The sequence below is a fragment of the Chelon labrosus genome, assembly GCF_963514085.1.
Source record: "Chelon labrosus genome assembly, chromosome: 12".
NCBI lineage: Eukaryota > Metazoa > Chordata > Actinopteri > Mugiliformes > Mugilidae > Chelon > Chelon labrosus.
The window spans coordinates 23,504,150-23,526,486 of NC_140345.1; the positions used below are offsets into that span (position 1 = coordinate 23,504,150).

At 42.5% G+C, this 22,337-nt stretch overlaps 2 protein-coding genes across 3 annotated transcripts; both read right to left on the reverse strand.

The window, feature by feature from the left end:
• Positions 1–531: 531 nt before the first annotated feature.
• On the reverse strand, positions 532–12,517 carry cep76 (centrosomal protein 76). Of its 2 annotated transcripts, none has more exons than XM_084557575.1 (13): positions 12,197–12,517; positions 10,206–10,361; positions 9,956–10,034; positions 9,631–9,855; positions 9,358–9,543; positions 8,339–8,436; positions 8,035–8,163; positions 7,626–7,817; positions 4,469–4,635; positions 3,240–3,399; positions 2,484–2,657; positions 1,816–2,033; positions 532–1,204 (listed from the first exon to the last, which is right to left on the reverse strand). In XM_084557575.1, exons 1-13 carry the CDS (start codon positions 12,257–12,259, stop codon positions 1,066–1,068), a joined length of 1,986 nt encoding a protein of 661 aa, XP_084413701.1. In that variant the 5' UTR covers positions 12,260–12,517; the 3' UTR covers positions 532–1,065. The 2 variants fall into 2 exon arrangements, with proteins under 2 accessions (XP_084413701.1, XP_084413702.1); XM_084557576.1 differs by having other exon boundaries at positions 9,956–10,027; positions 10,181–10,361.
• A 547-nt stretch (positions 12,518–13,064) lies between these two features.
• Positions 13,065–22,120, reverse strand: ptpn2a (protein tyrosine phosphatase non-receptor type 2a). Its single transcript, XM_084556809.1, has 9 exons — positions 21,909–22,120; positions 20,111–20,201; positions 19,911–20,011; positions 19,634–19,732; positions 17,735–17,872; positions 17,247–17,456; positions 16,717–16,881; positions 15,277–15,470; positions 13,065–15,012 (listed from the first exon to the last, which is right to left on the reverse strand). Exons 1-9 carry the CDS (start codon positions 21,963–21,965, stop codon positions 14,826–14,828), a joined length of 1,242 nt encoding a protein of 413 aa, XP_084412935.1. The 5' UTR covers positions 21,966–22,120; the 3' UTR covers positions 13,065–14,825.
• Between the last annotated feature and the right edge of the window lie 217 nt (positions 22,121–22,337).

Below are 22,337 nucleotides of genomic sequence, written 5' to 3' on the forward strand. Positions count from 1 at the left end.
CCTATAACGGACATGCGAGTGTCAGAACTGGAACCATGGCGCAAAGGAAGAAGGTGGCCTACATTAGGTGGACAGCAGGATTTATGTGCATCATTTACTTTGGGAGGATGGCAGCAGGATGCGCTCTAGGATGAAGGATAGCCAGAGGAGGCAGTCGGATGAGGATGTTACTTTGATACCTACCTAGATTTTAGCCATTTTCTCATATATATTCCAGATGATGTCCAGATTGTCCTAAGAACTGTCCCTTGCACACAGCAGGAGATTGTGCAGGCCGCGTGGGTTCATAGGATTGGAACGCCGTATGGTTTGAATGACGGGTGGAGCGAGTAGAACTGTTGAACCAATCTGTTCACACATGGGCTCAACTGGAAAGTCAAGTTGACTTGGCCAACAAATTCCTCAATCGTATCAAACGACGTGCTGGAAAAAACAATCCATCCAAGTCCAATGCATCAATCCATGAGGGGGCCCCGTCCTGCAACTAAAAGACCGGACTAACATCTTGGTGCGCGATAACTCACACATTTAAAGGTCTTGGAGTCGATGCCTGACGAGTCAGAACTCTTGGCGGCAGTTGTCTGTAGCAGCCTTTTAATTAATTTATGTGAGACTACAAATGGAAACTGAAGAAGTAAAGAACGGTCAGTAATGTATTGAAGAGCTGGAGGATATACCATAAAGTCAGACTCTGCAGCCAAAAGGAATCATTATTAATATTTATGACAGCAAAAGAGCATAGGTGTGATCTACTTAAAATGTCTTTAATAAGGCTTCCACAGTAAGGTGAACAAAGTTCTGTTTATTTGCAAAAATAAATATCTGTACAAATGTGTCTACTGCACCACAAAGGCCCGAGCATCAGAATAGTGACGCAAGCCACAAAAAATACCTGCGCAGCTGTGCAAATTAATTTAGTCTCACACAGACAAACCTGTAAAGCACCGTGTTCCCCTTTCGGTGTCCTCCTGAGGATATAAAACATTTTTTTCTGGGATCAATGTGCAACAATGTGCAATCGGCCGGTAGTTTAGTTTTTTTTTTTGGATACCGCCTTTCCGGTGGTCAGAGCACGGAGCGGTATTTACACGCAAACATGAGCCACACCGCACACACGTTCTCAGGATATACAAACACCCGGACCCGGACCGCCAGCCTCACATGGTCACCACGACAACACACTATCTCCTCACAGAACGGAGACCTGCGCGACAAACAACAAGAGAATACAGAGCATGCCCATGCTTTATGAAATAGTACTGATGCAAAATGATGTGTATTATTTTTGGTAACTTGAGACAAAAAAAAAAGAAGAACCGTACATTCAGGAATATGCGATTAAGAGACTGGATTTCTGAGCCAGTTTTCAAACTGTAACTCTGTGGTAACTCGCAAGCAGCTCAGGACACAGCTGAGCAATGTGTGTCCAGCTCTGATAGACGGGTCATTTCTAATAGAGAGACACGGAAGGACTGGGTCTGAGAATGGAAGTGTGGGCAAGCATTTATTTGCTGTTGCATCTGAATCTGAAGTATTGTGCAAAGGAAGACAAAGTGGTGGGCTTGCAGCGCCGCCTTCGGCTTTGACCACTGCAATGAGCACAAATTACCTTTCAGAATTTGTCGGAATTTTTGCACAAGCTCTCGAGAATGGGGGAACAGATTAATTTTTCCCCGTACTCATCCAGTTCTGTTGTTTTTAAGGACTTTAGCCTTCTTTATCTGACATAGATGCCACAAACAAACAAGCCAGAAGCTGCGCTGAGTACAACAGCACTCAAGGACCCTCAAACAGAAACAAGCAGCTGTATCTTACCTGAGGCAGGTGGCAAAGGCCCTGCGAGCGTTGCGGTGCAGGAAGTGTATGGGGAAGCCCTTGAAGGTGTGTCCGTCTGGCACGGCCCTCCTCACCGCGTCCTGGAACTCCTCGTTACCGCAGGAGACGCCGGTGCAACGCTCCAGCTCATAGGCAGACAGGGCTGAGGAGAGCAGGTAGGACAGGTGGTCGTCCCACACTGTGGCCAGGTCAAGGTCCTTGAGGAGAGAGATTAAATTCTAAGGCACGGCAGTAAGCTAAAGAACATTTCTCCATTTCTTTGTTTTCAAATAAAGTATCAACTTCTTATCCATGGTGTTTAGCCTATGACATTTAAAAGCAGTATTTGGCACATTAATACAGTTTCTGTCCAAATGTTGTTCAAATTTTAACCACAGCAACTATAAAATCTGCTAATTTTCCCACGTATAACTATTAATAATTAAACAGAACACCAGTTAAAACGTTGCCTGGTGTAGTCAGACACAATTCTTAAGCGTTTCAGTCACAAGGGTCATGCGCTCCACGATTTAATCGCTTTATTGACTTGATTTATGGATGAGAAAATGCAGCGTAGTAGTTGGAACTGGACAGTTGTCGCCTGGCACGGTGCCTTCAGCAGGCTCCTAACTTAAACCTCATCTAATCTGTGCAGCTAGATGTTTTACCTTCCTGTGCTCTGAGATCATGTAGCGCATCTCCAGCTCCAACTGATTGCTGGCTGCAGCGGGATCCAGAGACGGGGCACAGAGTGGAGGCAAAGGGGGTAGGGAGGTGGTGGACCCCGGGGCACAAACAGACTTAAGAGCCTCTTCGCTCATCGCTTTCCACCGTGACTGATTCTGAAGGAGCGAGGGATAAAAAGAGGCATTTGGTCAACAGTCTCATTCAGGGTTACTTTTTCCAAGCATAGTCCCACTACACTGTGTCCACTAAGAGCTCGGTGCCTCTCTTTAGACCAACATGACAGGACAGGAGTTGCTGATAAATGGAACTGTCGCAGATTCAATTTCTCTCCCCAACTCGCGTCCTGGTCTGATTATTGAAGCTGGCAATCATCCAGCAAGCTCTGTTCCCACAGCTCTCTGGCTCCAGGCTACCTTTGCCCTCTGCCTGACTTAAAATCACCACATTTATTTGATTAGATTTTTTTTTTTTTTTGCTGGCCAATCTGATATGGAGCATAAATTAATATTTTCATACTGAAGTTTCACCAAAGCCTGAACGTGAACACAATACCTGCCAACAAAACAAATGTGAACAGCGTAATGATATTTCTCTGGCACTCTTTCAACACTTAAGTGCCTTAAGAATGAATGAAACAATGCTTTATGTATCAGTACAGTAGGTGTGTACGTGAAATGATCTCATTACGGCTATGGCCCGTTCCATGCAGCGATTGTTGAGGTGCATTACGCTTCTACCTGGAAGTCAAAGACACAAAGCTCCACGGCATCAGAGGGCTGGCAGTTTGCCAGGAAGGTCTGGTGGTTGAAGACGCAGCCCACGGTGCGATAGGGGGAGGAGGGTTTGGGTTGGGGGGCCAGCGGCGGAGCGTCCGGATCAATGGCCCGGTGCAGATACCTGACCACACATATTGGACAAAGAGCCTAATCAGCACCGACATATTACATTTATATGTATGTCACATTATACACCGATCAGGCATAACATTATGACCACCTTCTTAATATTGTGTAAGTCTCCCTGGTGCCTCCAAAACTGACTCATCAGAGAATGGACATGGGCCTTCTGAGAGTGTCCTGTGGTGTCTGGCCACAGGATGTTGTTAGTGGGTGGGGCCTTTGAGGGGAGGGTCCTCTGTGGATCATCCCACAGATACTTGATCAGTTTGGGATCTAGTGAATTTGGAGGCCAGGTCAACACCTTGTGATGTTCTTAATGTTCTTTTTGAGTTGTTCCTAAACTGTTTTTGTGTGTGTGTGTCTGTGTCAGGCTGCATCCTTCCGGGCGATGGCTGCTGCCATCAAGGAGTGTCACTGCTATGGGGTGGGTGTGTCTGGTCTGGTCTAGGGTGGGTGCTACAAGTAACACTGCATTGTCACAAGACGGTCAATGTTATTTACTTTTCCTGTCAGTGGTTATAATGTTGTCGCTGATCGGTATACATGTGCATGTGCATCACGTGGCATATCATGTTGCAGAACTGGATCTTTTCACAATTATACACAAGTAAAACAAAGCTTAACATCTAGAGATAAAACATTCTGTAGCACTATCAAATCGGGCCGAGGCTCGGGGGTGGGAAAATCCTTTTAAGGGATTAAAATGCAATCAATTGTTCCTTGGCTCTAAGCTTGGCCACCAAATTTCATGGAAATCCTGTCATGGGATTTTGAGATTCCCTCAAAGACAAAAGAGCGCTGTCTAATCAGACACAAACAAAAAGCTCACTGTAGCTCAAAATGTTTCTTAAATGTTGTTTGGTTTTAGACACAAATTCAATCAACAAGACTTGTTCTGAATCAGGCTTTTCTCTCTTTGCGGCATCGAAAGCCTCCAGTCCAAAGGCATTCAAAAAGATCAGCTCCCTGCAATGTTTAATATGTTTTTAGAGTACTATTGTGGAGATTCTGGTTGAAACATTAAAGCTCTCTGTAGGAGGATAATATGAAGAGAAAGGAAATCAGACCTATGTGCTGTCAGGCTCTCCCAGAAGGTGATGCTCCCATCAGTGCCACGGGTCAGGACCCAGGCATGTGGCACTCCTTTGGCTTTGGTGCCCACGCACACGTACGCATCCAGACCGAAGCCCAGCAGGAGGCTGCACAGCAGGGTGGCGTGGTCCTCGCAGTCCCCCTGGGGAGGACACATTAGTCACGTGTCTTTAGAGCAGCACAGTTTACACACAATTTTCTTTAAACAGGGGTGTGACTTCTCGAAATAATGAACCTCTACCACGCTCCCATAAGATAATGACATGCGTCTGCAGTTTGTGCAAGTTTATGAGTGGACTTTTGCGCTTATCCAAATTCCCAAAGTTCAAGAGCCTGGCAGAGAGCTCGGGGATTTAAATCTAGAAATATTCTGGCTTTATTTGTAAAATATGCTTAAAAAATGCTCCCACTTTTCCAAACATATTATGAATTAGTCAAAAAATGAAGTCTTTCTTGAAAAATTATGATATTTAATCTTGCAACATTTCAAATGATTTCCTCATTCCTAAAGCATTCATACTAAAACTTTATTCTCTCAAATTATAGAACTGTTCTCAAAATATTATGACAGTCCTTCTGAAATATTATCTACTTTATTCCACAGTTTGCTTTACTGAATAGTTCAATTATTTGTCGGTTGGATTGGTCCCTAGACTGCTGATGAAATATTCCTGATGTAATGCACTATGTCATTAAAATATCAGCGTTGCGTTTTCAAATTCAACTCCGTCTGCTTTGATTTGTGGCAGCTAGCTTCTTTGTTTTCTCCCTTTAATTACACTTTCTGCTGCAATCTCCCGTAAAACTTGCGAAAGCTGTTGAAGAATATTTATAAGTGGGGGGAAAAAAACTGTTTAAGTGTCACCGCTACAGTCTAGAGGTGATGCACTGATGTAGTGACATGATGAATCTAAGAATGATTTGAAAAGCAACACTCAGTACATCACCACATCTGTTTAAACAGAATACAATATCCTGTTCTCGCGGCACTGTTAGCCTTTCTCAGAAGTGTTGAACACACACAAGAAAACTCTGCCGGAGAGGAAATAAGCTCTGTAGTCATCAAATTGTCCATGACAGTAAGCAACTCTTATTTCACTCGCGCAACTTTTCCGGTAAAGAGGCCCGGGTTGAGCTGGAGACTGCTGCGTGCTGGCTCGGGCTACGGGCAAGTCAGAATGATAGATGTTCCCCAGAAGTGCTAATATGGATGGCAGCATCGGAACAGGCTGGGGACTGATGAGGCTAAATTAATTTTCCCCGGAATGAAACTCATAAATCACAGCTGACAAGGGCCACTTTGTGAGAGTTTTTGTTGTGTCTGTCTTGCCAGTCGCTCGCGGAGGAGAAGCAGGGAACATTTATCCTGCGGTGGTCTGGGAAATTCCCCGCTATCAAGTCCAGAGATGAAAATGCAACAGTCAGTCAATTCTGCACAAATCCTCCTTTCTCAGAAATGACACAATTGGCCTTACTCGGAAATGGAGTTAGCATAAATGCAGCTGAACCGAGTTGACGTGATGCTTTCTGACTGGAACAAAACTTTACTTTTTAGGGCAACACAATGGAAGCTGATGCTTCAGTGCAGCCGTACGATGTAGTCAGAGGTTATTTGAGGATAGACTCTTCACCAGTACTCTTTAAAATTCATTCTGCGCTGAGTGCAGCTCTCTGGAATTATTTTTATAGAACGTAACATGAGGCCAAAGATTGCTGCAGCACTAAGCAGAGTTCACAGCCTCTTGTGATTAAATGCACTGAAATAAATTGACAAAGAAACTGTATCTGTGGATCTGTCAAAACAACTCTGCTAGAGATCTCCCTACTTTTCACAATTTTCTTGGTTTCAAAGCAGAGAAAATCACTAATGTTTTATTACACTGGCAGTGCAGAATTTCAGGAGACGCTTCAGATCAATCCTAAAACATCAATGAGATTCAGTGTAAGCAAGATTTTCTGTCCAGAATATTGGATGTGAGGTATAAAGCATAGTGTCCAACCAGAGACAATATGACAGCAAGTCTTTTGTAGCTAAAAATCTATAACCTCATTTAAAAAAAAAACTGCAGACAGGATGTTGAATACTTCTACAAATGTGTATATGATTCAAGTTTTCTTGATTTGCTGCAGCTGGATGATTTTTTTTAAACTTTTTTTTCCCTTCTCCCTTGTGCCTCCAAAACAGTTGTGACTCATCAGAGAATGGACACAGGCCTTCTGAGGGTGTGCTGTGGTGTCTGGCAACATGATGTTGTTAGTGGGGGGGTCTTTGAGGGGAGGGGCCTCTATGGATCATCCCACAGATGCTTGATCTGTTTGGGATCTAGTGAATTTGGAGGCCAGGTCAACACCCCATAGCAAGGAGTGTCATTGCTATGGGGTGGGTGGGGGTACCTGCTCTGGTCTAGGTGGGTGTTACACGTCTAAATAACACTGTATTATCACAAAATGGTCAAAGTTATTTACTTCTCCTGTCATAATGTTGTGGCTGATCGGCTGTTTGGCTGATTGGCTTTGAGGGTAAGAGCCTCTGTGGATCATCCCACAGATACTTGATCAGTTTGGGATCTAGTGAATTTGGAGGCCAGGTCAACACCTTGTGCTGTTCTTCATGTTCTTTTTGTGTGTGTGTGTGTGTGTGTGTGTGTGTGTGTGTGTGTGTGTGTGTGTGTGTGAGTCAGGCTGCATCCTGCTGGGGATGGCTGCTGCCATCAAGGAGTGTCATTGCTATGGGGTGGGGGTGCCTGGTCTGGTTTAGGTGAGTGATACATGTCACAAGATGGTCAATGTTATTTACTTCTCCTGTCAGTGGTTTTAATGTTATGGCTGATCGGTTGGCATCCAGTTAAGACAAAAGAGTCACGGGGTTCATAATTAAAATGTAAATAATAAATGACAATTGAATGGTTACCCTACTCTCAGAGATCTGAGTATACACTGAATCGGATGAGTGACAGACAATTCGCAGTCTTTATTGAAACTGAAGGTCCAGTATGTTACAGGAAGTTGGGTCAGAAAAGCTATAAATCTGCTTTCTCTTTGACAGTAAGTATCAGGCAGTGAGGTACGTACATTAATGAAAATCAACTCATTCCTGTTGTGGCAACCAAGCAACCAGAAACTTCCCCTTACCTTCCCTCTACACAGGAAAGCCATTAGCGTGCACCACTGCTCCTGCTTGCCTCCCCCTCCTCCCACCACCGGGGCCTTCTCGTGGGCCAACAGGCTGACGAAGCGGGCCGCCTGGCGGGGGCTCTCCATGAGGCGGCCCGCTCGGAGGACGCGCACATAAGAACACACCGGCCTGTTGACGCCGTTCTCATCCTGTGCACAGACACACACAACCAGATGTATTACTGTAAATCCCCAAATCAGTAAAGGCATAAACTATTGCATCAGTACCAGCAGATAAAGCTCCAAGGAACTCTCTAATCAGTGTATGGAAACCCCTATGTGATTCACTCCAGAGGTTTGTTGATAAAAGCGAAACTTTGTGATTGAGAGGAGGAATGTCTATCTGATGAAATGCTTTCAGACAAACCTGAGCAAAGATCTTAACCAGTTTGGATTGGTGCGACGGCCGGATCTCCAGGAACTCCCTCCACCACTGTTTGGCGTAAACCAGGAACAGCCTCTCCTTCTCTGCCGTCCTCTGCCTCTCCAGTGATTGCTGAATGAGAAACACACAGCTCAGTCTTTACATCCACTCTGAGGAGGGCTGATTCTTGACGGCTTTAATGGGATTCTGTTGTAATGATTCATTATTAGCTGACAGGTGCTCATTCATGAATAATGAGGCACATGAATAAACAGACAGAGACATAAAGGGACTCTGGTGTGCTGACCTGTGTGCTGATGATGTCGGCGCTCAGAGTCTCTGTGAGCGGAGGGTAGAGCTCCAGACTGACAGTCAGGACTCCAGCTGGGACTTTGCTTTCACTTCCTGGTGGGATATAAACATGTTAGGTGAGAAAAGAGAAAACTATATTTTCACCATTCTTGTACTTTACTTCCTTTTCTACTACTTTAAACTCAAGCATCTGTTACTTTACTACATATATGACACTTTTAGTTACTAGTTATTGCATTAAAACAAAATGCAATACACAAAACAAACATATCATTTCATTATGACGTAAGATAAACCTATGGCTCACAAGGTTTCAGAGGTGCAGCATCGCCCCAAATACTGTGCTCCTGTACAGCTACACCCAACACCCAAATGGTCTCGGTCTTGTATTTATAGGTTTTATCTATTGGTACGCAAAGGGTTTATAGTCACAATGCCACATTTACCAACTTGCTCACACAAGCGCTCTCTTTTTCACACATTGCAAACCTTCGAGGACAACCTGCTCTACCTGCTAAACCACAGCCACTTTATGACACTGTAGCGTTAGCTAGCTGCAAGTCTGTGGCAGGATAAGATGCAGCAACAGAAGCGATATCAGTGAATCTCTAAGATCTGATCTGAAAATTAAAAGTTTTGAAAATCACTGTTGCAATGGTAATGTTATTACTAAGTACTCATAGTGGGACTTTATCAGCTGCAACTGTAAAAAGGATGCACACATTAATGAACCTGAAATTATAATCCAGTAATTACAGAACAGTGAAATGTGTCATTCTGAAAGATGAGCACTTACTTAATACTTATTAAATAAAAATTATAGATACATACATAGGTTTTTGTTTGTTGAATAATGTTATATTTAAGAGACAACTACCCAGCCCTACCAAGGAACTGCGCTCATCAATCTCGCTTGAGGAAGGATATATTTTCTTTTTCTTTTGTTTTTTTAAATAATAAAAAGATTTTTTTTTTATTGGAAGCTGTCACTCCAGCAGAATCAGAGTTGCTCACCAACTCCCATCAGTTCTACAGCAAAGCAGGTCTTGCCACTGGGCGAGCTGAGGACAGTCCTCCAGTCCAGGAAGTAGGACGAGACCAGCGTCGTCTCACTGGAGGTGTCCGTCTTGATCAGCACAAAGTGCACTGGGTCGCACAGAGACAGCATTGCGGTCGCATCTGCCATCTTACTGCCTTCTCCTGTAGCGCCAGAAGGAATAGGAATGAAATTATAGGCTCAGTACATGTGAGTGATGTGACAAATGACAAGCCTTTGTTTACACATACCTGTGCTGTCCCTGTGTATCTCCAAGAGGAAGCCCTCCTTCAGGTCAGGTTCGCAGGCACAGGGCACTGGTTTTGAGCGAAACCTCTGGTTGCGGAAGTGTAGGTAGAGTGTAAACGTAGAACACACCTGACCGGGTAAAGGCTCCGGTTCCTGGAGGTGCTCCAGAAAGGCCTTGCCTCCAAGCACTTGGAGATACAGGTACCGCCTTGATGGGTCAATGTTTGCTGAGAGGAGGAAACAGAATGTGTTTAGATAATAAGAATGGTTTCACAGAAAGAAAACAGGACACTTGTGTCAATCTTGATTTTGGATTATATTTCTTACTTTTCTTCAGCTGAGTAATATCTTTGTCAATAAAGTGAGTAGCAGGCTTGGGAGGAGATCCTGTTTCTGCACCTGTGTCCTACCAAGGCATGATTAAAGTACAGAGGAGTCAGGAGTGTCAGGAGTATAAGTTACAATGTACAGACACAAATGATTAAATATATCCTCAGTTCCTTGTAAATATTGATCTATTGGCTGGGAATATTGTAAGTTTTGAAGTTACACAGTTAAAGCTGAAACTGCCTGCAACCTGTGTAAAGTGGAGGTCTTTCATCACATCATCCACGATGCCCCGGCGCTGCAGAGCACGAAGGAAATCTGCCTCAGACAGAGACCTAGGCGCCGAGCCTCGATCCTCCCTCATAGTCTCAGCCAACACCTCTCGGATCTTCCCATGAATATCCATCTGACGAGCCGGAAAAAGCAGTACGTCACATTCACAGTCACTTCTTCTGAAGAGATGTCATTTCTGCTAACTGAATATCCTCTTGAAATAGTCAGATTGCTCATTTACAGTATCCTACCCTCTTTTTAAACGGCCACGGGGGTGCCACATGGCTTCCCAAATTAATTTTACAAATCAGTCAGCGGTTGTGTAAGAGGGGAGTCATCTAATGTGAAACTGTTGCGGCAGAGGGAAGTGGGATCGGACCGTACGCGGTAGAGATGGTTGAATATTCTGTTAAGTTGTGGAAAATATTTCACGGAAGCAAAGGGGAAGTTTACATAAGGAATGAAACTGATGAAGGAGAACTTTTATTAGAAATGTAAAACAGAGATGGGAACGCTAAACAGCTGCCGAGGTTTCATGAATCCTCTGGCGTCACACTCGTCAAAGAATGCATTTTCCATTATTGTGGTCAGCTTAATGAGCGGATCCAGAACTATTTTGAAACACAGGAAAAAAAAAATTTAAATAAAAACCAAGAAAGATGCACTAGTAGAGACTGCATCTTACAAGTCTATGCTGCACAGATTAAAGGGGAACCCCTGGAAACTTATAAATATGAATAAGGATCTTGTGCCCTCTCCAACAGCACCTAGAGACATTGTGATTTGAGTCACTACCGACAATGAACTTTTGCCCTTTGCATAAATGGCTTAGCTGTATATTTAATAGGTTATTATTATTATTATTATTCATTTATTCATCTTGTCCGCCAAGAGTCTGAACTTAAAATGCAACTGACATGAATCTAGTACAGTTGTAACGTAAAGCTGTTCTAACTCATAGTTCATTCATTCATTCATCTTCTGTAACTGACTGTCCTGTGAAGTGTCGTGGGGGGGCTGGAGCCTATCCCAGCTGTCATTGAGCGAGAGGCGAGGTACACCCTGGACAGGTCTCCAGTCTATCGCAGGGCTAACACAGAGAGACAGACAACCATTCACACTCACATGCACAACTACGGCCTACTTAGAATCACCAATTAACCTAATGAGCAGTAGGGAGACAGTGGGAGGAAGCTGGAGTACCCGGAGAGAACCCATGCAGACACAGGGAGAACATGCAAACTCCACACAGAAAGGCTCCAGTCGGCCTGGATTCGAACCCGGAACCTTCTTGCTGTGACGCATCAGTGCCTGTCAGTGTTTCTGCTGCTTATCCCTATGTGTGAAAGATGTATGTGAATGTGGGATTTGTGTACAGCCTGTGCTATGCATCCCTCAGTTCTGTGTGTTTTACGAAAACTCATTGTTTTGTTTGTTGAGAAGTTAAACTCTTAAAATAGCCAAAAGGAAATACCATCAGGATACGCCTCACTAACTGTAGGTATGTGAAAAATCCCCATCAAAGAAAAGCTCTGTTTAAAAAAAAAACTGTTTATAGAGCAACAGGTTTGACAGGGCTGAATATTTCGTTAGAATCAATAACAAATGCAAGATAAGTACTGTGTTTGTATTCAAGAGAGGAGTCTGCACACCGACCTAGCTGGGCTTCACAGGTAGAAGGAACTTTATATTGGCTAGTAAGAAAAGATAAGAGATCAGGGACGTGCCCTACAGTGCAAAACAATCAATTGGTTTAAATAATTGCGTAAATGAGGAGTCAGTACAGCCGAGATTAATATCAGATGCAGTTTAAAGGTGCCACATCGTCATATGTGTACTTTTATCAACAAGCATTAGCTACAAGACAGTTAGCTAACCACAACAGCACCCGTTAAACAATGCATGTTGAGAATTACAACATACAAAAAGACAACGTGTATAGAAATAAAGACTACGCGGTTTGCTCACCTTGAGCAGATGGTTATGAATGATTTGCTTCAGCTCGAGAGCTTTCTCTGGAGGTAGAGACATCACAGCTGATTAGCTGCGGCCAGTTTGCAGCCGAAAATAGTCAGCTGGGCTAGCTAAATGTCACTAGCAACAACAATAAAGAACTTTTTTTTTTCTCTCTCTCTCTTGTGTGGGGGTATATTTGGTAGTCCTGAACATTCACAATCTATGCCTCAGGCGAGTTTCTCGCATTATTGACAGCGGCAACGGACAGTTTAAACGGTGGCGGAAAAGCAACCGCGAATGCGTCCCCGCGGAAGCCTGACGCCAAAACAAAAACTCAACAATACTGGCTTAAAACCATTTATTTTTTATTTACCACATCCAGTGTGATATTAATTATTTGATATTCGAGTTTAAAGGTCGATTATTGGAGTTTTATTTAAGTTATTGACTAAATGTTTGCCATTTTATTCAAGGATAGTATTAGTTGCACTTATGACGTCATATTTTGCGACAACCCCTAAAAGGACCCCAAAACAAGCTAAATTGTAGTTTGAATTTTTTTTTCTTTTTACGTAAAACCAATCAGTTTTAAGTTTATAAGGACATTTTACTTTTTTTTTCTAACCAGATCTAAATATAACACAGTATGTATATGATTATTCTGTTTGCTTTTAAGAAAAAGAAAGACAGCATAGTTTCTTTTAGTGAATAGCTTCATACAATTCAGTAATTCCTCCTCCACACATCCCAGACAAGAGGAAAATGAAATTACTGCAGCAGTCAATACGAGCAAGGCCTAAACTTGAAATATTGAATTAATTCCTGGAATCCACAGCGAGAGGCCTCCAGTCTGGCTGCATTGATTTAGCTCATGGTCAGAATGAAATTATGACTGTAACAGCACAGCAGTGAAGGGATGAGGGAGCCATGGGTAGACATGTCTCGCTATGAAGCAGCTTTACTGTCACCGACTTAAAACACACGCACACGAGCAGGGTTTGGTAAAAAACAGATGAACATTTTATTTATTTTTAAGTATTTCATGTTCTGTTTGCATTTTTTTGTTTCAAAACACCTCATCATTCATGTTCTCACTGCAGCGCAGCAGGGTACAAAAAATCCTCTGAAATTCTATGTGGAAAACAAGAATGAATGGAATGTTATGGTCAAATGTACCGTATGTCTTCTGAGTTAAAGGAGTAAATGCATGGGGGGGGGGGGGGGGGAGCCGTCTCCACCATTTGCCAATCAAACATTTCATTTCAGGAGTCAGTACATGCTAATGACACATTTGGTATCCAGTCAACTTAGATATAATTTATTGTACAACACCTTCAGTTACTATAAATCAGTCATTGCAGTGCAATCGTGTTATTCATGTTTTGTGGGACAAAATGGTTCCCGTCATCCTTTTTCTGTACTGATTATGCTGGGACATCTTGGAACGCACCATTTTAACTCACTTCAAGGCACATTAAAAGCTATATCAACCAGCAAACAAACAGGTACAGATGTGATTGCTATCTCTCTTTCTCAACTCTGCGTTCAATTCAAGGTGCTCTGCTCCAACTTCTAAATTGCACTATTGTAGCATTTGATTGGTCCCAGTCAATTGAAAACCATTCGTGTGATTTACAGGTTCAAATTAATGAGCCACACACACACACACACACACACACACACACAATGCAATGGTACTATTAACAGTATTATTCTGAAATACAGGTGTCAGTTAACAGAAAATACATTCCACATAAAGGGAGTACTTGTCATTTAACAGCTTGCCTGGCTGTTACCTTCCTAAAACGGACAGCTCTGCTTTGGTTTCCTCAAAAACAACAGTGGGATAACCTCAACGTACACACATGAACCCATCCAGTGGGTAAATTCATGCACTTATCGGCGAGGGACCCGACAGCTTGTAAGATCCAAGTGACAACCAAAATCTATCAAAAAGAACAAAAATAAACATGCTTGTATAACTGAAAATTAAAGGTTAACATTCTAGCAGAATTTGAAACGTTTGCAAGGCAGCTCCCTATGAAGTGTCCAGTCACACAAAAATATATATCTGGCCATATTGGGATGCCCTGCTAAATATGAATGGAAGAACAAGTGGTGCACTGGAAAAAAAACTCTAAATGCATGCATCTCAGTACATTTAAACAAACAAACAAAAAAAAAAAAATCCCATCGCTGGCCTCCATGCTCTGGAGTCTTCCTACATATCTATGGTAGGATGAACAGTCAACAGAAATGATCCTGAAATGCAAAACGTGTCCAGATGAACAACACTCATCCGACCATTACAAATAAAGAATGCAAAAATAAACCTGTCAGATTTTCTTTGTACTGCACCTTAAGTTTCTTTGAAAGCCAGTACATTCATCAACAGTGACAAGAGGGAAAGGAAATTAAATCATCGTGCTGGCACCAAGATCCTGAGATGTTACTATTTTTGTTATGATCTTACATGAAAAATATACACACACTCATTTGATCTAGCGCTCTGCATTTTGACCTCAAGAAATAAATACCCTCAGCTATGCACATATTACCGTCTAAATCTACCAAGAGAAGAAGTACCTAATCCCAGGTACCGGTGCAAAATAGGAGTCAGTTTTAAGTGACCCAGAGAGTTTCACGGGGAGTAGATCCAGCACAGCAAGCCGACGACAAAGACTGCCCCAGCACCGACGTTTAGCAGGAAGGGCCTCCAGTACTGCCACTTCTCCTGTTGCTTCTCTGATTCCGTCAGTCTCTTTTTCATCTGTTGGACCTTCTGTGCAGTGCCTGCGATCCTCTCTTCTCGGTTTCGCTTCCTGACACTGAAATAAGAGACGGTATAAGTCAAAAAATCAGCAAAGAAACCATGTGAAAATCCTATCAATCTTTCAAAAATTACTATACAAGAATGACAAGTGAAACTGAAGGAAGGAGAAGCGTGTTTTATTTCTCACTGGCCAAAAAGTATTTTAGTGTATAGCTGGAATCACAGTCATGTGGTTGAAAGCAACACAGAATTTAATAGTTTTCTTTTTTCCTTTCTAAATTGAATCTGACACTTTAAGTTGTGCTGAGCTGTTACTTACTGCCCCAAGTTGTCTGCCACACTGTGGTCTTGGTTGTGTTGCTCTCCTGCCAGCAGGTGGTCTCCTGAGGTGGCCTGTGGCTCTAGACATGGTCCGTTGGGCCTGTTGTCGTTGAGGTGAGGTCTGGGTGGAGGTGGTGGAGGGGGCAGATCTGGCTCCAAGTCCTCTTTGCACAACGCTCTCAGGTCGTAATGCTGCAGGGGACATGACACAGACACACAACCAAGAGGGAAAAATAAGTTTTCTTTGAAATGTATGTCACAGAGGAAAACTAAACTGCATCTGCTGGAAAAAAATAAAAAATATTTTGAACTGTCCAAGATTGCCATTATCTGCACTTGAAGACCACTTTCATCCTCCTGTATTTACAGATTGTTTATCAGAATGGCTCTAGTGTCTACCAATTAAACTAATGACTGCATTAACCGTGGCAACCACTTGAATTTCTTAGGAGTAATTGTGCTCTGAGCTGTCTAAAAACATTTTTTATTAGCTAATAAAATAGTATACCCTGCTTTTTCCGTAACAGCTGTGCACTAAAATATGAGGCTTACAAATAATGCTGCACACTGCACCGTCAACTGAAGACATTTTGACAAGTAAGACCCGGAGAAATGTTTCGAGGAATACTATAAATAAAATGAACGATGGCTGAATTCTATTTAGCTCCTTCTGTTTCAGGGTCTGGGTGTTATGTGTGCTGGCTCACGGTCACGGCTTCCTGGGACTCTTGTTCATGTTATTAGTTCTGGTATTCCTAATATGACAAGTGCCTAACTGCCCAGCGCGGCTAATGGAACAGATGACTGATCACATTATAAACACAGGATACAAAATAGAAAAGTCTGTAACACAAGATTTAAGACAACTGCTGGCACAAACTACTGTGGCTTTGGCATCTTAAGAGCTGTGTTTTATGTGATCTTTCCTAAAGATGGACTATAATCTATTGTGCACTTGTCCTCAGCTCTTCCCTCTCACCCAAATCGAACTCTTTTCGCATAAAAAAAAAACCAAGATGGGGAGAACCAAATACCAAACCTAAAGTTTGAAGACAACAGTCTAGATACAAATGGATGACACTGAAGCCATCTTTGTTAAACAGTGAATGCAATTTAGTATTCTTTTTACGATCAAGCTAGCAGAGTATGAACGTACAGTAGGATAGAAAACTAGCAGAGATAATTTATGACTATATTTTGAACTTACTAAGAGTAAAATAAGCATTGTAATCCAAATGTTATTGGGTGTAGCTTGACTACATTCTGGAAAAAAGTTTAAAGCTGCCTCATCTTGCCAACTACAGCAAGCCAGACGAAAACAGGCAGCTGCACGTACACAGATCCTGAATCCTTTTAACATGGGAGGTTTTTGATATGTTCTGTCCTGCGCAGTTGTTCTCAACGAGCCCCCGGCGTTTTACAAGCAACGTTTTCCTACCTGTGCTGCCGAGTTGCCCGTCAGGATGAGCTTGGCTCCCTCAATGACGGCCATGTAGGAGAAGCGGAGCTGGTCGGGGGTCTGGATCAGGCCCATGCGGTAGTCCCTCATGCCCAGTAGCACCTTCTGAATGTCCACTGATGATGGGTTCTTCGTCTGGTCCATCTAACAAAACACAACGTTCACAGCAGCTCATATACAACTGGGAAGATTATCATTTTAAACTTAAACTTAAAAAGCAATGATTATATAATTAGTTTTTTTTTTGTTTATGGAACTCACGGGAGTGCATAAGGTTAAAAAAATCTTGGAATTTCACAAGCATCAGTTTTTTTCTGGTTCGCTGCTTCATGCATTCAAGTATAATACCAACAGCTATGAACCATACTGAACAATTAATTTCACTTTCATGTCGAAACAGGAATCTCTTACGCAATACTTTATCTCTTTGTTGTCAATGTTGTGATAGGGCAACAGTCCCATTTAACTTTGGTGGCATTTTACAATACCCTTTCTCCCCCCGTACTCACCAGGACCAGGCAGGTGTCCACCAAAGCAAAGGTCCCTGAGCGTCCAATCCCAGCACTGCAGTGCACCACCGAGGGCCCATGCTCTGGGCCCAGGGAGCCGGACTCCCGAACCTTGAAGAGGAAGCCGAGGAAGGCGCCGGGAGATTCTGGAACGCCAAAGTCAGGCCACGTGGTATAGTGAAAGTGGTAGATCTCTCTCGTCTCCTCGGTCTAGAACAGAGAACGCGCCATGTCACCATTACTGGAGCATTGTGTAAGAGACTGTTCTGCGTGACTGCACTGGCTCTTCACTGGAAAGACATTACATAGTCCTGCGAAAACACGACATTTTTCATCTATAAAAAATCTGCCTTAGATGAACAACCGCTGGCTGATCTGAAAATAAAGCCTGTCACAGGGAGTCTAAGCAATGAGAAGAGTTTATATTTTCCAATATTCCCTGAATTTAAAATAGTTATGCTACCTAAGACGTACACTCTCGTGCTCACCTTTGTGTTTTGCAGTTCTAGCACTCGGATCGTGTAATGGCATTGGTCCTCCTCTGAAAGTAGCCTCACAACAAACCCTGTGTCTGGGAAAGACATCTGTAGCTCCTCTGTGGTGGGCCAGTATTGTGCACACTTTTCCTATGGAGATAGAAATGAATTCACTTTTGTTTAAGAAGCGTTGTGCCACTGGTGTTCTGAACAACGCGTTTGACTTCAGTTTTGTCTGTAGGATGGACCCACGTGGACTGGATGCAGTGGTGGACAGTAACGAAGTAAATTTACTTAAGTACAGTTTTTGAGTATCTGTACTTTACTTGAGTATCATTTTTTGGGGATACTTTTACTTTCACTCCAATACATTTGAAGGACAAATATTGTACTTTTTACTCCGCTACATTTCTGTTGATGCTCTAGTTATTCCTTACTTTTGAGCTTACGTCAGTTGATTATTTTTTCGTTTTATTTATTTATTTTTTTCAAAATTCTAGAGAAAATAAACGGTTTTTGCTGATTTGCTGATTCACTACGTCATATCATACAATCCATACAATGGAGGAAGAAACTGGAGAAACTCCCACTGAGCACCCGTGGCCTTATCTCAAACCCATGTTTGAGATTTTTGCCACAAAAACTGATTTGTTTCAGTTTAAATGTTTGTTGTGCTTACCGCGAACAAATTATATCACAGCCTACAAGAACTCGTCTTCCAACCTGAAAAATGTCGCAGTATGTAAAGTAGCTATTGACGTTAGCTAGCTTAATGTTTGATAAATTGCTGATGAACATTTTAAACGCGATTGTATAAAGAGAGAGAGAGAGAGAGAGAGAAGCTGTCTGCAAGAGAAAGAGTGAGGCTGTGGATTGTAGAGTGGATTGTATAATGACAATAAAGCTACTTTCCTTTCCTGTATTACCTGAGATACTTTTTAAATACTTTTACTTAAGTATTTTTTTAAGCAAATACTTTAGTACTTTACTTAAGTAATATTTTGACTAAGCTACTTTTACTTGTATTGGAGTAATATTTGACAAGGATTATCTGTACTTTTACTCAAGTAGTGAAGGTGTGTACTCTGTCCACCTCTGACTGGATGTCTGTTACTGGCTGAGCAGACTTTATTTACCAGCCATTCCAAGAAAACAGAGAAGCCATCTTTATCAAGGAATTCCACCTAACAACGTACAATGCTTGTACAAAGAACATATCTGATTGTGTTACTTGTCCCCAGGGTCATTTAGTCAATAGCAGCTTGTTGCTGTACTCTAATGAACCTAGCAGCGCGTTCCCATAGGTCATAAGAATCATAAACAATGGACTGGACTCAGAACTGAGTACTTGTTAAGTGTACTGTGCAGAATGAGGTACGAAGACGCTAAAGGGCTCCTTTCACCTTCACCTGCCAAAGGTCTCAGGTCACAGGGTTTGAAATGTGTTGATAGATGCAAGATTAAAAAAATATATCTATTTTTTTTTAATGGAGCTTATGTAGCAGATATAATTTAAAGATTTTAACATTTATATACACTGATCAGCCACAACATTAAAACCACTGATTGGCATTCAGGTCTATTTCTTTTCCTAAGACATAACTAAATACCGTATCTGCAAATTATTCCATTAGGAAAATACAGTTTACATCTGAAGCAAACATGACTTCTACTAGTTTAAATTAGATAACTATTACATGTAAAAATACCTTCAATACGTGCAGTATAAAAGAACAGACATCCAAATAGACAGAACACTGACAAAGAAAGTCATAAGCAATGTACGCAAGTGTCTAGCAAGAACAGCAACTGCTAATAATATCAGGATATGTTTCCGAGAACTTTTGAGATTAACACGCTGGCAAGAGGGCTTTAGAACTGACTGATCAGCAAGGGCTGAGGTGTACTCACAGATCCTTTTTCAATGACTCTGTTGAGCATTATAACAGCTTTGGAACACTGCTGCCAAATCATTAGCCAGAAATGACCACAGGTATTCCTCAAAGGCCCCTGTACAGGTAAAAGGAAGAAATGCACATAGAAAAGAAAATAAGTAAAACAACCATTATCGAAAACTAACAAAAGATTTAAAGTGCAACTCTGCATTTTTTCCTCCAGAAACATTTTTCCTTTAGGTATTTGTACAGATAGTTTACAACAGTTGCAGCTTGTCCAACAGCCTACATACCTGAGAAAGAATGTAAGCTCTTTGGGCTTCTTTCACTGTCACTAAACTTGCATTGATGTAGTCATTTTCACAGTTTTCAAGTTTTACCCGACTGTGATCGTCTGAAACCAAATCAGAGATAACAGGGAAAATTACAAAGACGTCATTCTCGATAACACAGACAGACAGTCATTAGCGGCCGTACTTGTCGGAACACTTACATGGGCTGACATCTCTGTAGCGGTTCAAATTCCGATTCACTGGAAGTTTCGCCACTTTGTAAGGGTATTCATTGGCTTGGGTGCGAATCTCCTGTTGCAGGCGGAAGACAGAGTAAAAGTCAGGAAGAGCCCGGCTTGATTAAGTGGACCACAGCAACAGGAGACACAATGCAGCTGCTCACTGAAGTGGTGGACAGTAATATTGATTACATTAAAGTAAATACCACACAGGGATAAAAGATCTTCAGGAAGTCTATTGTGCTAGAGTAGTTGGGACTGCTCGGCTTTGTTTTGATTGCCATTTGTCAAACTGTCATATTGCAATTGTGTAGATTGTTGTGTACACAAATCAGGCGTAACATTATGACCTCCTTTGTGCCTCAAAAAAAACAGTTGTGACTCATCAGAGAATGGACAAGGGCCTTCTGAGGGTTTACTGTGGTGTCTGGGAACAGGATGTTGTTGGGGGGGGGGGGGGGGGGGGGGGGGGCCTTTGGGTCCTGTGGGTTGAGAAGTGGGGCCTCTGTGGATCATCCCACAGATACTTGATCAGTTTGGGATCTAGAGAATTTGGAGGCCAGGTCACCACCTTGTTTTTTTGAGTAGTTCCTAAAATATTTTTTGTGTGTGTGTCTGTGTCAGGCTGCATCCTGCTGGGGAGTGTCGATGCTATGGGGTGGGGGTGCATGGTCTGGTCTAGGTGCAACGCCAGGTCCAAAAGGTTCCCGGCAGGACATTGAATTGTCACAAAATGGTCAATGTTTTTTTTTGTTTTTTTTTTACTTCTCCCGTCAGTGGTCATAATGTTATGCCTGATCGGTGTATATTACAGTTGTATTGTGTATGTGGGTGCAGCCAAAGAGAGAAAAACTTAAATGACAGTGAATCAGAAGCGGTTCGTTGAAGGAAAAGAAGCTACACGATAAAACAGACTTTGTAACACTGCAGAGTAGCTTCACACACACACACACACACACACACACACACACACACAATGTAAACATGACAAAACCCGTCCCACTTCTCAGTATATACAAATCACACTCAGGAACACTGAGTCCTCAGCAACATTTCAAACTTCATAATCTAAGGCTTGTCTCAGAATAGGAAATAACATCTCATTAAACGAACCCCTACATCAACCACAAGTGTCCTTCACACTAAGCCAATGAAGACGATCTATTTGGCTGCTATGATAAGATTAATAATCTTTTAATGTGTCAAGATTCAAGGCTTGTTTACAGTGGGACGCCGGCAGTTTTAACAGTTTCTCGCAAACTTCTCCGCGAGAGTAATCGTTCGCTAGAAAACGATCCCCTTTGAGCGTGTAGCTACACATTACACGCTCGCAGCCAAATATAAACCTGAACAGCATTATCATAAACTACATGCTCGGCTGGCTGAGGCAGCTGGTGGTAAAACACATGCGCCTTTCTCTGGAAGTCCTGATGAGTTCTCAGAAACTGCAGCTGACGTCTGCTAGCGTCAGCCAGCATTAGCTAACCGAGCTCAACCGTCAGGACTCTGCCGCTGCACGTTTTCCTGCTACGGAAGTCGGCGACTACTAGCGCGGTTTGCTAGTTTTCCCTCCGTCTCTACAAAATGCTTATAATTTTATATAACCTCACGTGGAATGTGACAAAGCGGTTAATTCGGCACACTTAGACATGTCACGCATAAGGCCAAAAGTAGCCAAATACTAGCGAAACTGTCTAACGGGATAGCTACCAAATTAGCTAGCTAAGTAAGTTAGCAACCGATTGTCATAGAAACCCAGAGGCCCAGAGTCCCGACTTACATTGTAAAGGTTTTGCCATCCCCCGGACGAATCAATGCCTTCAAATTCTTGCTCCATTGTGTGGTAACGAGTGGACCGGGACACTTGCTGGACGATCTCCGATTGTTTGTAGCACCGTTCACGAACTTAGTCCTGTCTGTCAGCCATCTAAGCAGCGGTGTCCGTGTGTAACCCTGGGGATCCCTGCGGGGAGTCTGCTGCTCCTGCACAATACTGCATGCACGCTGACTGACACGGGTTGCCAGTTACGTGTTTATGACAGCCAACCACAAGAATAATTCCGGTCACTTACTGCTGTACGTGTGCGTCTTAATTTACATATTTAAAAGGGTTCGTCTTCTATGGTAAATTTGAACTATGATAACGACTCACCTTCCTGTAACAGATAAGTCCATCGTATTAATTCTTAATGCTCTTCCTTCCATATTA

Excerpts from the sequence above, each read along its gene's own strand:
- cep76 (XM_084557576.1), bottom strand. The coding sequence starts at position 12,259 with ATGTCTCTACCTCCAGAGAAAGCTCTCGAGCTGAAGCAAATCATTCAT. Across the intron at positions 10,028-10,180 it reads AGGCAGTTTCAGCTTTAACT|GTGCAGAAACAGGATCTCCT; the intron begins GTGTAACTTCAA and ends GGTAGGACACAG. Across the intron at positions 8,437-9,357 it reads TGTAGAACTGATGGGAGTTG|GAAGTGAAAGCAAAGTCCCA; the intron begins GTGAGCAACTCT and ends ATATCCCACCAG.
- ptpn2a (XM_084556809.1), bottom strand. The coding sequence starts at position 21,965 with ATGGAGCAAGAATTTGAAGGCATTGATTCGTCCGGGGGATGGCAAAAC. Across the intron at positions 17,457-17,734 it reads TAGAACTGCAAAACACAAAG|ACCGAGGAGACGAGAGAGAT; the intron begins GTGAGCACGAGA and ends TCTCTGTTCTAG. Across the intron at positions 16,882-17,246 it reads TGGACACCTGCCTGGTCCTG|ATGGACCAGACGAAGAACCC; the intron begins GTGAGTACGGGG and ends GTGTTTTGTTAG.